The sequence below is a fragment of the Chiloscyllium punctatum genome, chromosome 39, assembly GCF_047496795.1.
Source record: "Chiloscyllium punctatum isolate Juve2018m chromosome 39, sChiPun1.3, whole genome shotgun sequence".
Classification (NCBI taxonomy): Eukaryota; Metazoa; Chordata; class Chondrichthyes; order Orectolobiformes; family Hemiscylliidae; genus Chiloscyllium; species Chiloscyllium punctatum.
Window position 1 is genome coordinate 25,551,246 of NC_092777.1, and position 15,229 is coordinate 25,566,474.

General features: G+C 42.3%; 1 protein-coding gene and 1 long non-coding RNA gene across 3 annotated transcripts in view; one reads left to right on the plus strand and one right to left on the minus strand.

Annotated features, from left to right (window-relative positions):
* LOC140463882 (uncharacterized) overlaps nucleotides 1–4,473 on the minus strand; it is a 37,151-nt gene extending 32,678 nt beyond the window's left edge. The window contains exon 1 of the long non-coding RNA XR_011954799.1: nucleotides 4,345–4,473. This is a non-coding gene — a long non-coding RNA (uncharacterized lncRNA). The remainder of the gene's footprint in view (nucleotides 1–4,344) is intronic.
* The window catches only part of tbcd (tubulin folding cofactor D), a 282,112-nt gene that overhangs the window by 224,665 nt on the left and 42,218 nt on the right, over nucleotides 1–15,229 (plus strand). For both annotated transcript variants that reach the window (XM_072558324.1, XM_072558323.1), the window contains exons 30-32: nucleotides 7,835–7,918; nucleotides 9,640–9,798; nucleotides 14,122–14,260. In XM_072558324.1, the coding sequence (XP_072414425.1) occupies nucleotides 7,835–7,918; nucleotides 9,640–9,798; nucleotides 14,122–14,260 (382 nt within the window). The remainder of the gene's footprint in view (nucleotides 1–7,834; nucleotides 7,919–9,639; nucleotides 9,799–14,121; nucleotides 14,261–15,229) is intronic.

The window sequence follows — 15,229 nt, forward strand, 5'->3', positions numbered from 1 at the left end:
AATGCAACAGCATATAAAAATAGTCATTGCTGCTCCTGGAATTCAAGGAAGTCACATTCAACAGCAAAAATACTCAAAAAAGAAGCAGCTTTTACAGCTACAATTTTATCCTGTTTTCCTTGAGAGATTCTAGGAGAGAGGTCAAGGAACCAAAATGTGCCACCAACATAACTACTATTTGCTGAATAAGAACTGAAATCTGTTGGATAGTTGTTGAGCTAACATTTGTTACCCATCCCTAACTGCACTTGAAGTAATTGTTGAGCTGCTTTCTTGAACTAATACATTTGGTGTAACTCCTCGCAATGTTATTAGGAAGGGAACTCCAGGTTTTTGACCAAACAGTAGTGAAGAACTTGAAATATCGTTCTAAGCCAAGATGGCATGTCCTGAGGAAGGGAACTTGCAAGTGTTTGTATTTCGGTGTATCTGCTGTTTTTGCCCTTTGAGGTGATAAAGGATGACGCCTTGGAGTAATGAGTAAGAATGCTGGGTAAGGCTATGCAAGCATTATTTGCTATCACTGTATACTGATCATGGATCGTGAATATTAATGGCAGTGATAGGGTGCCAGTTAAGTGAGTTGCTTTTTGTTTTGGGTGCTATTGATCTTTTTGAATGTTTATGGATGTTTACTGAATTTATCCAGGCAAATAGAAAGTATTCCATTACATTCTTGACTTTTACCTTTTAGATGGTAAGCAGGCTTTGGGGAGTCAGGTGAGCTACTTACCTCAGGATTCCTGGTCTTTGACCTGCTCTTGTGGTCACAATATTAATTTTACTTGTGCTGTTAATATTCTGACTAATGTAGCCCAGGGAGGTTTGGGGGGGAGGGTGGTGGTGGTTGTGTGTGTTGTGGGTTGTGTGTCCAGTGTCATCAGCAGCTAGCTTGCATTTCTTCCTGTTGTGTAGCTTTGCCTGTTTGACACTTCACATTTAGGTAAGATTGTGACTCACAATTGAATGTACTGCATGAACTTGTCTCAGCACTTCAATAATTATAGTGCCACATCTAGTGCCACGCCTGAATTGTGACATTGGTAGTCTCCTTCAAAACTCTTGCGTAAGGGTGCTGAACATTTGTAAAGAAGCACATTCATTCAATCTGATTAGCAGTAAATTACATATAATGTAATGAGGAAAGGAAAAAATCCCTTATTTAATTATTTCCTTTAGCAATTCCCGCCTCAGGCGACTGACTGTGTGGAGTTTGCACATTCTCCCCATGTCTGCATGGGTTTCCTCCGGGTGCTCCGGTTTCCTCCCACAGTCCAAAGATGTGCAGGTCAGGTGAATTGGCCATGCTAAATTGCCCGTAGTGTTAGGTAAGGGGTAGATGTAGGGGTATGGGTAGGTTGCACTTCGGCAGGGCGGTGTGGACTTGTTGGGCCAAAGGGCCTGTTTCCACACTGTAAGTAATCTAATCTAATCTAATCTAATCTAAACTTCTCATTTTTATACAAAGTTTTCACTTGTAAAACATCATAAAAGTACCCAATCATTATTTGAGTGAAATTTATTGTATTGGTCCAGATTTTCTGGTTTACGAGTTGCGTTTGGGCTGGGGAATCAGTTATGGAATGACATTGAGGTTGGAGTAGCTGAGGGGAGTGGTCACTGGTGAGTTGGAGTGAGGGAATCAGTTTTATAGTTAGCCAGGAGTTGGTGCAAGTTTTAATCCCTCTAATTTTTCCTGTCCAAATATATTAGGGTAAGTGAGTCAGATCTTTCTGAAGTTCTTCAGCTCTAATTTAGAGTTGGGACTTTTTGGAGAGCTCCAGATGCTGGGTATCAGAAGTTTCAACTTCTTGAGCAAGTCAGCTGCATTGAGATTTCCCCATGTTCCTGAAGTGCAACTCTGCACATCACAAAGACTACCTTGCTTTCAAACATCTGGCAATTAATATGTGCAGCGAAAAATAATGCTTATAACGATGGCACAAAATTGTGAACATTCTGGCTGAAATAACTCCGGTTTTAGCTTGACATGGGCAGCACGGTGCTCTGTGATTAGTACTGCTACCTCACAGACAGGGAACCAGGTTCGATTCCAGCGTTGGGCGACTCTTTGTGCAGAGTTTACACATTCTTCCAGTGTGTACATGGTTTTCCTCCCACAATCCAAAGATGTGCAGGTTAGTTGGATTGGCTATGCTAAATTTTCCATAGTGTTCAGGGATGTGCATGCTAGGTGGATTAGTCATGGGAAATGCAGGGTTATAAGGATAAGGCTGGGGGCATGGGTAGGATGGTCTTCAGTGGGTCAGTGTGGACTGAGTGGGCCAAATGGCCTGCTTCCCCACTCTAGGGATTCTATCCTAGAGATGCTTGCAGTAAGTTTCATCATTTATTCTTCCCCTTCTCTTTCAGTTCTGAGGCTTGATAGAACTTCCACTTTCGTGTTGGTGCAAGTTGCCAGCTCAGCAGAAAAATGTACCATTTATATCACATCCTACTTGTCCCTTAAACCCCATTCCTGTAATAATACCATGGTAACTGGGACATAAGAAAGACAATAGCTGTAAAAATAATTATTTGACACATTAAGTACTTCATTTAAAAATCTAAGCTAATGGTGTTACTTGAGATGTTTTTTGTTATTAAGAGAAATTAAGGTAGGAACTGGGGAAAGAAATTGCTATGAAGACCTGTATTCCCAGTTTCTCAAACTTCATCCAGCGGTGACCCTATTTTGATAATTGAAAGTCAGTGTAATGGCAACTGCACTGCAGGGACAGTGAGACGGGATATGGGTACGGGCAAAAGTGTTGTTAATCGGGGAGGGGAGGGAAAGGATTGGAATTCAACGGACAAGAGGAGAGTCACAAAATCACAATTACACCATTTAAAGTAGCAATAGTTTGTAGAAAAATAATCTCAGACTGCTACCATCTTATGTAGGTTTTGTTGGTGCCAATGATGATTGTTGACAATAGTGTCAGAGCGCATTTCATTAAGTTGTGACCACCAGCAAAATGTGTGCACACCTGTCAAGAGGCTTTGAAGCTATTCACAAGACTGTTTCCTCTGCATTCCACTCCTGCTGCTTGAGAACTCACTATCCCAGTTGCTCATCCTGTTGTTTTGGTGCCTTCTGACTTTGCTGATATTCAACTAAATCTAGACCATGACAGTTGACCATATGTTTTAGCAAGTGAAGATTCAGAGCAGGAGAAATAAACTTATCTTTCAAGATGGTCTCTTCACTCCGTCTTGGCTAGGGAGTAAAGTTTGTGGTAGGGTCCAATGACATACCTTCGGAGGAAGCCATGCTTGTTCTGACTCTGAAAGCGCAGCCCAGTTTCATCCCACTCCATATTTTTTTCTCCATAGCCTTGCAAATTTTTAAAAAGTATTTATCCATTTCCTTTTTGAAAATTATAGTTGAATCGGCTCCACCATCCTTTTAGGCAGTGTATTCCAAATAATCTTAAACCACTGCTCTTTTTAAAAATAAACCTCTCCATCTTTTGCCAAATTTCTTGAACTTGTTGTCTCTCTTTAGCAGTCTTTCTACCAGTAAGAACTAGTTTCTTCCTATTTATTCTGTCAGCCTGTCTGAATTTTGAACATCTCCATTGTATTTCTACTTAATCTCTGCACGGTAAGGAGAACAATTCCATCTAGCCTATCCACATGAATGTATTTCCATTTTGACGTAATTAAACTGCTGTAGGCGATTGCAGCATTAACCCCGTGGCCTAGGCAAATGCTAGTATAACAAAACTTGCTTTTGCAAAGCATTTTTGAACACCAGGTATATAGGTATAATATGGTGGAGCTTCTGGAGAATGCAATAAAACCAGCTTTTTATCTGATTTGTTGAAGTAGCCTTCAGGCGCTGTTATGATGGAAATGGAACAAGTGGCATGATTTGCATTTTACCTGCCTGCATAGTCCTTGGGCTAATTCTATGCACTTGATCAAAGATACTGAATTTTATAAAATAATATGATCATCTTAACTGATGCTGGATGTTGTTGAAGCACTATCTGTTCTGTGTGTTACAATCTTAGCAGAATGTATGGAATAGTTTCAGATTTGAAATGCAAGATTAAGATCTTTTTTGTCCTTATGAATAGAGTTTTCCTTTTTCTTACATTAAGTTGTAGGTTGTTTCAGGATAGTTAAATTGCATCAAGCTTGAGGCTACGCGCAATGTTGTAAGATACAGACTTGCACATGCAAATATAGAACATGCTGTGACCAATGTATGCCACCCTGTCATCTCTGTTCACTGTCTTAGTTTTAACCAATAGGCAGGAGGAATAAAAACCATCAAAGTGGTTACATTGTTAGTTCCTAAAGATGGATTCAATCACCAAAGTGTAGCAATCTTACCCAGTAATGGTAGAAATAGGATAGGCAGTGACCAGTTTGTTGTGTTGACACATTCTGGATTAGTGGTGCTGGAAGAGTACAGCAGTTCAGGCAGCATCCAAGTAGCTTCGAAATCGACGTTTCAGGCAAAAGCCCTTCATCAGGAATAAAGGCAGTGAGCCTGAAGCGTGGAGAGATAAGCTAGAGGAGGGTGGGGGTGGAGAGAAAGTAGCATAGAGTACAATGGGTGAGTGGGGGAGGGGATGAAGGTGATAGGTCAAGGAGGAGAGGGTGGAGTGGATAGGTGGAAAAGATGATAGGCAGGTAGGACAAGTCCGGACAAGTTATGGGGACAGTTACTGAGCTGGAAGTTTAGAACTAGGGTGAGGTGGGGGAAGGGGAAATGAGGAAACTGTTGAAGTCCACATTGATGCCCTGGGGTTGAAGTGTTCCGAGGCGGAAGATGAGGCATTCTTCCTCCAGGCGTCTGGTAGTGAGGGAACGGCGGTGAAGGAGGCCCAGGACCTCCATGTCCTCGGCAGAGTGGGAGGGGGAGTTGAAATGTTGGGCCACGGGGCGGTGTGGTTGATTGGTGCGGGTGTCCCGGAGATGTTCCCTAAAGCGCTCTGCTAGGAGGCGCCCAGTCTCCCCAATGTAGAGGAGACCGCATTGGGAGCAACGGATACAATACATGATATTAGTGGATGTGCAAGTAAAACTTTGATGGATGTGGAAGGCTCCTTTAGGGCCTTGGATAGAGGTGAGGGAGGAGGTGTGGGCGCAGGTTTTACAGTTCCTGCAGTGGCAGGGGAAAGTGCCAGGACAGGAGGGTGGGTTGTTAGGGGGCGTGGACCTGACAAGGTAGTCGCAGAGGGGACGGTCTTTGCGGAAGGCGGAAAGGGGTGGGGAGGGAAATATATCCCTGGTAGTGGGGTCTGTTTGGAGGTGGCGGAAATGTCAGCGGATGATTTGGTTTATGCGAAGGTTTGTAGGGTGGAAGGTGAGCACCAGGGGCGTTCTGTCCTTGTTACGGTTGGAGGGGTGGGGTCTGAGGGCGGAGGTGCGGGATGTAGACGAGATGCGTTGGAGGGCCTCTTTAACCACGTGGGAAGGGAAATTGCGGTCTCTAAAGAAGGAGGCCATCTGGTGTGTTCTGTGGCAGAACTGGTCCTCCTGGGAGCAGATCCGGCGGAGGCGGAGGAATTGGGAATACGGGATGGCATTTTTGCAAGAGGTATGGTGGGAAGAGGTGTAATCCAGGTACTGTGGGAGTCGGTGGGTTTGTAAAAAATGTCGGTGTCAAGCCGGTCATCATTAATGGATGATGGTCATTCAGGAAGGGGAGGGAGGTTTTAGATTAGATTACTTACAGTATGGAAACAGGCCCTTCGGCCCAACAAGTCCACACCGCCCCACCGAAGCGCAACCCACCCATACCCCTACATCTACCCCTTACCTAACACTACGGGCAATTTAGCATGGCTAATTCACCTGACCTGCACATCTTTGGACTGTGGGAGGAAACCAGAGCACCCGGAGGAAACCCATGCAGACATGGGGAGAACGTGCAAACTCCACACAGACAGTTGCCCGAGGCGGGAATTGAACCCGGATCTCTGGTGCTGTGAGGCAGCAGTGCTAACCACTATGCCACCGTGCCGCCGGTGTCAGAGATGGTCCAGGTAAATTTAAGGTCAGGGTGGAATGTGTTGGTGAAGTTGATGAATGCCTCTCTCCTTTTCCACCTATCCACTCCACCCTCTCCTCCTTGACCTATCACCTTCATCCCCTCCCCCACTCACCCATTGTACTCTATGCTACTTTCTCCCTATCCCCACCCTCCTCTAGCTTATCTCTCCACGCTTCAGGCTCACTGCCTTTATTCCTGATGAAGGGCTTTTGCCTGAAACGTCGATTTCGAAGCTACTTGGATGCTGCCTGAACTGCTGTGCTCTTCTAGCACCACTAATCCAGAAGCTCAATGACTATGTCTAACAGAAGGGTAAGGGAGGAAATGGACAGACAGTGATAGATTTTAAACTACCTTTTCTGTCCAACTGATAACTTGTAAGAAAAAGAATTATTTTAAGGAGTAGAGAATTGCTTGATATTTCCAAATACCTAGAGACTTAGATTTTCAATTGACCTGATAGCAGTATTTCAAATTATGATGAGGTTTGGTAACATGGATATAGAGAAGATATTTCCACTTGTGGAGATTCCAAAATCACTTGCTGATAAACTCAGTTTTGAAAGAGAAATGAGGAACTTGCTTACCACTTGAAGTGGTTAAGATGAAGATCATAGATATGCTTAAGGAGACACTAACTAAGTACAGGAAGATAGGAATAGAGGGATATACAGGGCAACCCCTTTATCTGTGGGTCCGGTTACTGAGGTTTCAGTTACCTGCGATTTACCATGGCCCAAACATAGTATGGGAAATGTTCCAGAACCTGGGACCAGGAAGCTGCTGGGTAGGTACATTTCCCATTTAAATGAATGGGTTTGTTCCTATCTGTGGTTTCGAGCTTCCACGGTAGGTCTTAGAATGTATCCCCCACGGGTACGGCAGGACTACTGTATTGATAGGATGAGATGAAGTAAGCAAACCCATTTGAGAAACTAACAGTAGCCTAGTCTTTGGCTAAATGAGCTTTTGTTTTTGCTGTAAATTCATAGAATCATTAGTGTTTATTACCGCATATTTATTACTCTTTGTGTTTCGCACAAGTTTTATGTCATCTGCAATGTATGTACCTGCATTTGATAAACAAGGTCGGAATTTTGAATTTATTTGATTTAGTCAATGGCATCTGAATGACCATTGGGACTACTAGCTGTGTTTTCTCATTTTGCTCCATTTTTGTGATCTATGTTTCATTCAATGCTTCTCATCAACCTTGGTATTTAATTCAAGGGCATGCCACAGAATCCCTCCCTCCTAGCTGCAAAATAACTTTTCACCACAGCACTCATTCCCGTTCCATGAACCAGTTTTGCGTCCATGCTGCTACTCACCCCCCCCCCCCCCCCCCCCCCCGCCATTATTCTACAGGCTTCAATTTTGCTAACAGGGCCATATAAACAACATCAGCTGCATTGTTGCCATACTACCTCATCAAAACTTTTTTTTAAAGATGCTACAAAGAAGAAAATATTAAGCAATCTTTAAGCATATGGCAGCAAGTAGAGCTCTTCTGTTTAGTCTGTTTGGGTATACTTCTCTGCACTTGTTATTTTCTTTGAGTTCTGTCAGGGTAGGAAAGAACTTAAGAAAATTAAATGTTCAAAAAAAGATAGCTTGATCAAACAGCTTCCATGTGGGGCTGTTTTAGCTAACCTTTTTAGACTTGTACCAGCTGTTTTGGTGGTCCAGCTCATTAGACCTTTCAAGGGTGGCATTTATGTCCATTTTAATTATTTGACAAAAATTACTTCTCAATTTCGCCTAAAATGAGCAAACATTACTCCGAGCTCACTATCACTTACTGTTTTGCACAATTAACAGGGTACGAGAAGCTGCCATGACAAGTTTGATGGAATTAACAATACTCCTGGTACAAACGCAACCTCAGCTCATCTCTCCTGATAAGTGAGTTTAAAATTCTCCACTTGTTCCAGTTATAATAACTTATTGTATGATTTACTTATTCCCTTAATCAACTACCCAGCTTTGGGCTCTTGATGTAAACTGCAAGTAATGGTGTTATACGCCAGTGAGACAGAATGTATTTTTGTCATTGAAAGTACAATAAATGTTTATAATAGATTGTATCCAGCAAGGAACAGCAATCATAGTCAGGCTGCAGCTCTAGTCAAATACCATCCTGCATTTCTTTCCTGGCTTTCTTAGAAACTTGGATTTCAGAGTCCCTCAAGATCTCTGTTGGATAAAGGCAGGAAAAGCTCCCTTTTTACAGCTGTAAGGCCATTTTAAAGGTCTCCAGTGAATAAATGAGTAAATGTGGTTAATAATTAGGTAGATAGAGCGGCAGTTGGCTGAGGTGACATGTTGGGAGGGTGGATGGGTGTTGTGGAGGGATAGTTAAATCAGGAACTAGTTTGTTTGAGGGATATTTCAGTGCTCTGGAGACAAGAGATTGGATAGTGTAATGAGGCACTGGGAGCGTAGTTGAGGGACTTGATGGTCATTGATATGAGTAGTTAGGGAGCCAGAGAGGTTGGGTGTTGTCTGTGTCTGACTGAGGCAATAATTTGGATTATTACCATGAGTTACACAAGGTTTTTCTGTCTTAACATTTCCTGGGTAATCTTTCAGGTAACTAAGGTGATCTGTCCCAAGTCTTTGGAGGGTCCCAGATAGCTTTGTAATTGCCCATCAGAAATTCAAACTTCCTGGTCAATTCTCACAAAGGTCAAAGTGTCAGGAATCCCATAGGTCCAACTCTCATCTCCTGTTATGTGCCTGGTCACTAATGATCTGGAGACTAAAGGGTTGGACCATTAAATACTTCATTTTCATGTGATTGCTTAGATATAAATTCTCCCTACTTATCAACCTTCAGCTCCTGACACTTCTACTTTGGGAAGGATATGCAGTTTATCTGTAGCTAGATCACCATGTTCTCTACAAAGCTGTTAGCAAGTACAAGGTGAGTTTATTTCTTTAAATGTCCGATGAGAGGTACATCTCAGTATTGATCAATCCAAAAGCCCTGGGGCCAGACATCAAACTAATTGTATTGGATGCTGCTATCGCAGTTAAAAATTCTGCAGTCATCTTAACTTTCATCTGTTTCATAGATCCTGACTACATGGAAGATTGATATTGAAACTTTTGCTCTGTGTATTTTAGCTGTTGCATTTCCACATTATAATAATAACTAAACATAAAAAGTATTATTGGTTGTGAAGAACTTTAAGATGGCCAAGATGGTGAAAGGTCCCATATAACTGCAAGTACATAAAACATGCAAATTAGGAGCAGACTAGGCTGCTCAACTCATCGATCCTGTACTGTCATTCAACAAAGTCATAACTAATCTAATCATTCCATGTTCCCACCTACCGACAATGACCTTTCAGCCCTGGCTTTTCAAGAATGTCATTCTGCGGGGACTTTCATGTTTTACATTGTCCTAGTGCCTTTCATGACTTCAAGGTAAGTGCATTGCAGTCAGTGCTACATATTTAGTGAGGTGTCACTGTTGTAATTTAAGAACTGTAGCAGCTAGTTTGCACAAAGCAATTTGACACTGACCAGATAATCCACTTTTGTGATGGTAGTTCATCTTTTAAGAATTAAAACTATAGAATTCTTTGGCACTGATGTTTCATCTCGTTTCTATGCAGTTGTAGACAAATGATGTGCTACCTGGCTCAACTGTCAGCTGAGAAGATTGATCGATTTCGAGCGCATGCTGGCTCAGTTTTTCTTCGAATTTTGCATTTTGACAACCCTGTAGTTCCACATGTTCCACACCGGGAGGAGCTAGAGAATATTTTTCCGAGGTGAGTTATTAGAAGACCCTCATATCTGCTGGATGCTTTTCTTCTCTCGCTGAGAAACTGTAAATTAACAGTTACTTTACTATTGCTTTAACTTCAGACCAAGCACATGCATTCAATAAACTCAGATTTTACCAATATTATAGGTATTTTTTTAGTTGAAGAGTTTAATTGTCCTGCTTCCACTCTCTGGAATACCCATATACTTTCTGCCTCTGGATTTTTCTGCCCCTGTGTGTCTTTGGAGTCCTGCCATGAGACAACTGCAGTGTTTTCTCTCTACTGTTTTTTAATAGGACTAAACAGTCATCTCATTCTCTTCACTTCATTGAAAATACGTATATAGAAAGAGTATCTCCCGATACCAAGTTCACAAAACACAAAAGAACAGGAAGTATAAATTGAACTTGAATTTCAACATTATTCCTCACAAAATATTGATAGCACAGATATTGTGAATGAAGAAGATACACGAAAGTGAAGTGGATTTTTTCTTTGTTCTTGCATGCACTGAGATACTAGGAAAAGTGTTGTTTTTCTTGCTATATAGGCAGATCATACCATGCAGAGTGCATACATTGTTACAGCTGCCATAAGGTGCAGAAAGAGAAATCAGAATTAACATTTGAGAAGTCTGTTCACAAGTCTGACAACAGCAGGGAAGAAGCTGTTCTTGAATCTATTCATGCATATATTCAAGTTTTTATATCTTCTGCCTGATGGAAGAGGGTGGAAGAGAGTATAACCCTAGGTTAGAGGGGTCTTTGATTATGCTGGTTGCTTTCCTGAGGCAACAGGAAGATTATATGGAGTCAGTGGATGGAAGGTTGCTTTGCGTAATGGACAACTCTCTGTAGTTTCTTTCGGTCTTGGGAAAAGCAGTTGCTGTACCTCGCTGTGATGCATCCACGTAGGATGCATCTATAAAAATTGATGAGAGTCTCTGTGACCAAATTTCCTTAGTAGCCTGAGGAGGTAGAGATGTTGATGTGCTTTCTTGACCATCGCATCGATATGGGTGGACCAGGATAAATTAGTGGTTATCATCATTCTCAGGAACTTGATCCTGTCAACCATCTCCACCTCAGCACCACTGATGCAGACAGGGGTGTGCCCTCCACTCAGCTTCCTGAAGTCAATGACCAGCTCCTTCATTTTGCTAATGTTGATGGAGAGCTTGTTGTCTTTTCACCATGCCACTAAGCACTCCATCTCTTTCCTGTATTCTGTCTTGTTGTTTGAAATCCGACCTACAATAGTGATGTTGTCAGCAATATTGTCAATGGAGTTAGTGTGGAATTTGGCCACACAGTCATGTGTGTATAAGGAGTATAGTAGGGGGCTGAGTATGCAGCCTTGTGAGGCAGCAGTGTTGAGGATTATGGTGGAGGAGGTGTTGTCATCAATTCTTATTGATTCTCGTCTGTAGGTCGGGAAGTTAAGAATCTAGTTAGAGAGGGGGGAGCTGAGACCTTGGTTTAGGGATGAGTTTGTTTGGAATTGTGGTGTTGAAGACAGAACTGTAGACAGTAAGGCGAACTGTAGACATAGGTATCCTTGTTATCCAGATGTTCCAAGGATGAGTATAGGTCCAGGGAGATGGTGTTTGCAATGGACCTGTTGCGTTGGTAGGTGAATCGCAAAGGATCAAGGCAGTTTGGTCGGCTGGAGTTGATGTGTGCCACGAGTAACCTCTTAAAGCACATTGTAATTGTGGAGGTCAGAACCACTGGGTGATAGTCATTGGGGAATGCTGCATGACTTCTCTTTGGCACAGGGATGATAGTGGTCTTCTTGAAGCAGGTGGGAATTCAAATCATAGTAAAGAGAGGTTAAAGATGTCTGGGAATACTCAAGCCTACTGTTCTGCGCAACACCTGAAATGGGAATTCCATCCGAGCTTCAATGAGTTTGCTCTTAAGAAAGCCAATCTAACATCTGCGGCAGTAACAGGTGCATCCGAGAGTGTTGTGTTAGGTGACATTGTTTCATTGAATTTCACTGACTCAAAGCGAGCGTAGGATGCATTTAACTCGTTGGGAAGGGATGTACTGTTGCCCGCTGTTATGTCATGTAAGCCTTGACACAAATGATGGGTGTCCATGTGGTTGGTCTGAGTCTCCAAGCTTCGTTTGCCTCCTGGCATTTCTGATGGCCTTATGAAGGTTGTACCTGGATTTCCTGTACAGGTCAAGGTTGCCCGACTTGTACACTTCAGACCTGAACTTCAGCAGGGAGAGGATTTCCTGGTTCATTTGTGGTTTCCGGTTGGGATACGTTCGGATTAATGTCTTTGGCATGCAATCTTTTACACGCTTCCTAATGAAGTCTGTAAAGGTAGTGACTTTCTCATTAGGTTGGCCACTGAGTTCTTGAATATGGTCCAGCCCACTGACTCTAAGCAGTCCTGTAATATCCCTTCTATTGTTTCAGACCAACACTGCAATACTTCCTGTCTGGGGTCCTCATGCTTCAATTTCTGTTTGTAAATTGGGAGGCGAAACACAGCATTATGATCTGATTTTCCAAAATGCGGTTGGGCAATGGAGTGGAGGCATCTTTTGATGGTTATATAGTAATGGCCAAGAATGTTCAGACCTCTGGTGGTACAGGAAACATGTTTATGGTATTTTGGAAGCCCATTCTTGAGGTTGTTGTGGTTGATGTCACTGGCCATGATGACCAAGGCCTTGGAGGTACTCTGTCTCCAGACTGTTTGTAGTGTTGTATGCTTTATCAAGTACACTCTTCATTTCCACATGGGATGAGATGTAGACTGCTGTCAGGCTAGTGGAGGTGAACTTTACTGCAAGATATTCTAGGTCCGAGGAGCAATAACTTGCCAGGGTTGCCATGCTCAGCACCAGGAGGTGTTGATTAGGAGGCAAACCTCACCAGCCCTTGTCTTACCTGAGGTTGCCAAGCAGCCTATTTGGCGAAATGAGAAATCCTCAGATTGTAAGGTATAGTCAGGTGTTGCAGGAGGGAGCCATGTCTCTGTAAAACAGAGCACACAGCATTCTGTAAATACCTTTTGGAAGGTAAGCATAGCTTTAAGTTCGTCCATTTTGTTCTCAATGGCTTGGATGTTTGCCAGTGGCTGGGGAGTAGGGGATTTGAAACCCTGAGGTTTCAGTCTCACCTGAAGTCCAGTGTGTCTCCCACGTTTCTTGGGTAGATGGCTACTCTAGGTCCACCCTGGGAATCGGTGAGGGAAGACTGCTGCTCCCAGAGGTAAGTGTGTACTCCTGTTGAGGATCCTAAGCTCTAGTTGTGGCCTTGAGCGTTCCTTGGTGTCTTGTGGCTGGTTCAGTTGGGCCTTCTTGATGTGGGGTCACTGTGGGGTCAGATCTTGTTCCTGCACTAGTCAGGCTTCAGTTCCAGGTTTACAGAAGGAGATCAGTCTGGGGAAAATGTTAAGGCCTTTGTTTCCCTAGGCTTGCAGTTCCACCAGTGTTGGTAGTCGAGTCTTGGAATCTTTCAAGCTGAAAGTAAATTTTAGAGAATATTGTTAGTAATTCTGATAGAATTGAGGTTTAGAAGAGCAGCGTGATTGTAAGAATACGATCACCATATATAACAAATTGTTGCCAAGCTCTGGTGCCATCTTGAATTTTGGACAGAAATTCAAAGACAGCTAGTGTAGGGACAGAAAAATGGATTAACAAGGATAACGGAGAATACTGCTATAATCTAGAGTTCTTGAAGCTGATGCTAAAACAAAATTGCCGATAGTTTTATTCCTAAATTCATTAATCACTTGCAGTTATTTTGGAAAGTAGAGCCAAAAAGTTGTTGGGGAATGTACTTGTGAAAATATTTTCTATGATAATAAAACAATATGAATGTACAGCAGTTATTGCAGAAAATAATTAAGTTTAGCTTTGGCAAGAGTGTAATTTGTAACTCTCAAATTTAAATCTGTGAAAATACCTTGAATGGAGTAGCTTACTGATCCTCTTCAAATGTGACAGATTCATAGGGAACATGTTGAAAGAGAAGTTGATGGGGCATCTTTTACACCTGCCTATTATCTGACTGAAAGATTTGACTTTGGGGTAAATTATGCTATTATCAGCTTCTTATTACCAAAGTTGAGTAATTCCCTTCTTGTCAAGTTTGATTTTAAAACCAAGTTCCTCCAGCACCTGGAATTTCCTGGATTGTAACACTGCCATTACATTAACACTAGCTATGGGAGCCCGCATAGCCAGATCATGACAACAGAACACGGGCACCAATTTACTAAAACTAGCCCAAGCTCAGGCTCTGGGGATTCCTCCTCCTTTAAAGGTTTTAATTCATGCTTTTAATCTCTAATTCCAGGTCAGAATTTGAAACCCTGAATTGGAGTGCACCCTCTCAAGCTTTCCCTCCTATCACAAAGCTTCTTGGGCTTCCAACTTACCAGTACCGTGTTCTGCTGGGTCTCACTGTTTCAGTAGGAGGACTTACTGAATCCACGGTATGTAAATACTTATGATATCATCATTAGAGTTAGGAATTCTCATAGATTATATGCCCTAATTTACAAATAATCTATAGAGTACCCAAGACGAAAGATATACTAAGGAGGAGGGAAAGAATAATATAAACAACTAAAACTGCTACTTAATATTTTCATTAAACATCCTTGGTGAATCAGTGGAATTCCAGAAAATATCTGCTAAAATTTGCTCCAAAAGGAGAAAAAAGATTTAGTTTGTTGAATTTGTATATCTGCATTTCTCAAAAAGAAGGGTTCTTCAATCAATATTTCCTGTTTTGTATTAAGCTCAGGAGGTCGTAAAATAGAAACAACATGTCGATGCGGAGCCACTTTCAGCATTTTAAGAAAGTTGTATTTGCTTTAAACTGAGAAGTTTAAAATTTGTAGATCATTGTTTCATAGTGAACGGATATTATTTTAAAATCAACTTGTGGTCAAGACAACTGAAGACTTTAGACAATAGCAAAGTGCTAACAGGTACTGGAAGCCTCTGTGTAGAGAGAAATAGAATTAATATTTCGGGTTGGTGACGTTTCGTCTCACCTGACACTTTTGAATTTCATATCCTTAGTAATTCAAGGATGTGATTCTCTTTTTGGATTGCAGAATTCATTCCCTTTGCATTTTCTTTAGCTCTCCCCCTCCCATTTGTCACTAAGTCTCTAATGTGCCCTTTCTTCAAGCCCATAAAACCTCCACACGAGACGGGGGGCAAGCCTAGGGCAGATGCCACTCAGACTCAGTGGGACATGACTGACATCACTCTCCTTTTGGGAAAGCATGTTCTGTTGCTGGCCACTCACTGCAGCCACAATGTTCAATAGATTCCAAGGAGAGGCTCTCCGGGTCAGTGGAACTCACCAAAGCCTGAGTCTGGGTTGGGCAGTGAATTTTTGCTATGTTTCTGTCATGATGACTTGAGCATGAAGGGGCCTAGTGGCTCCC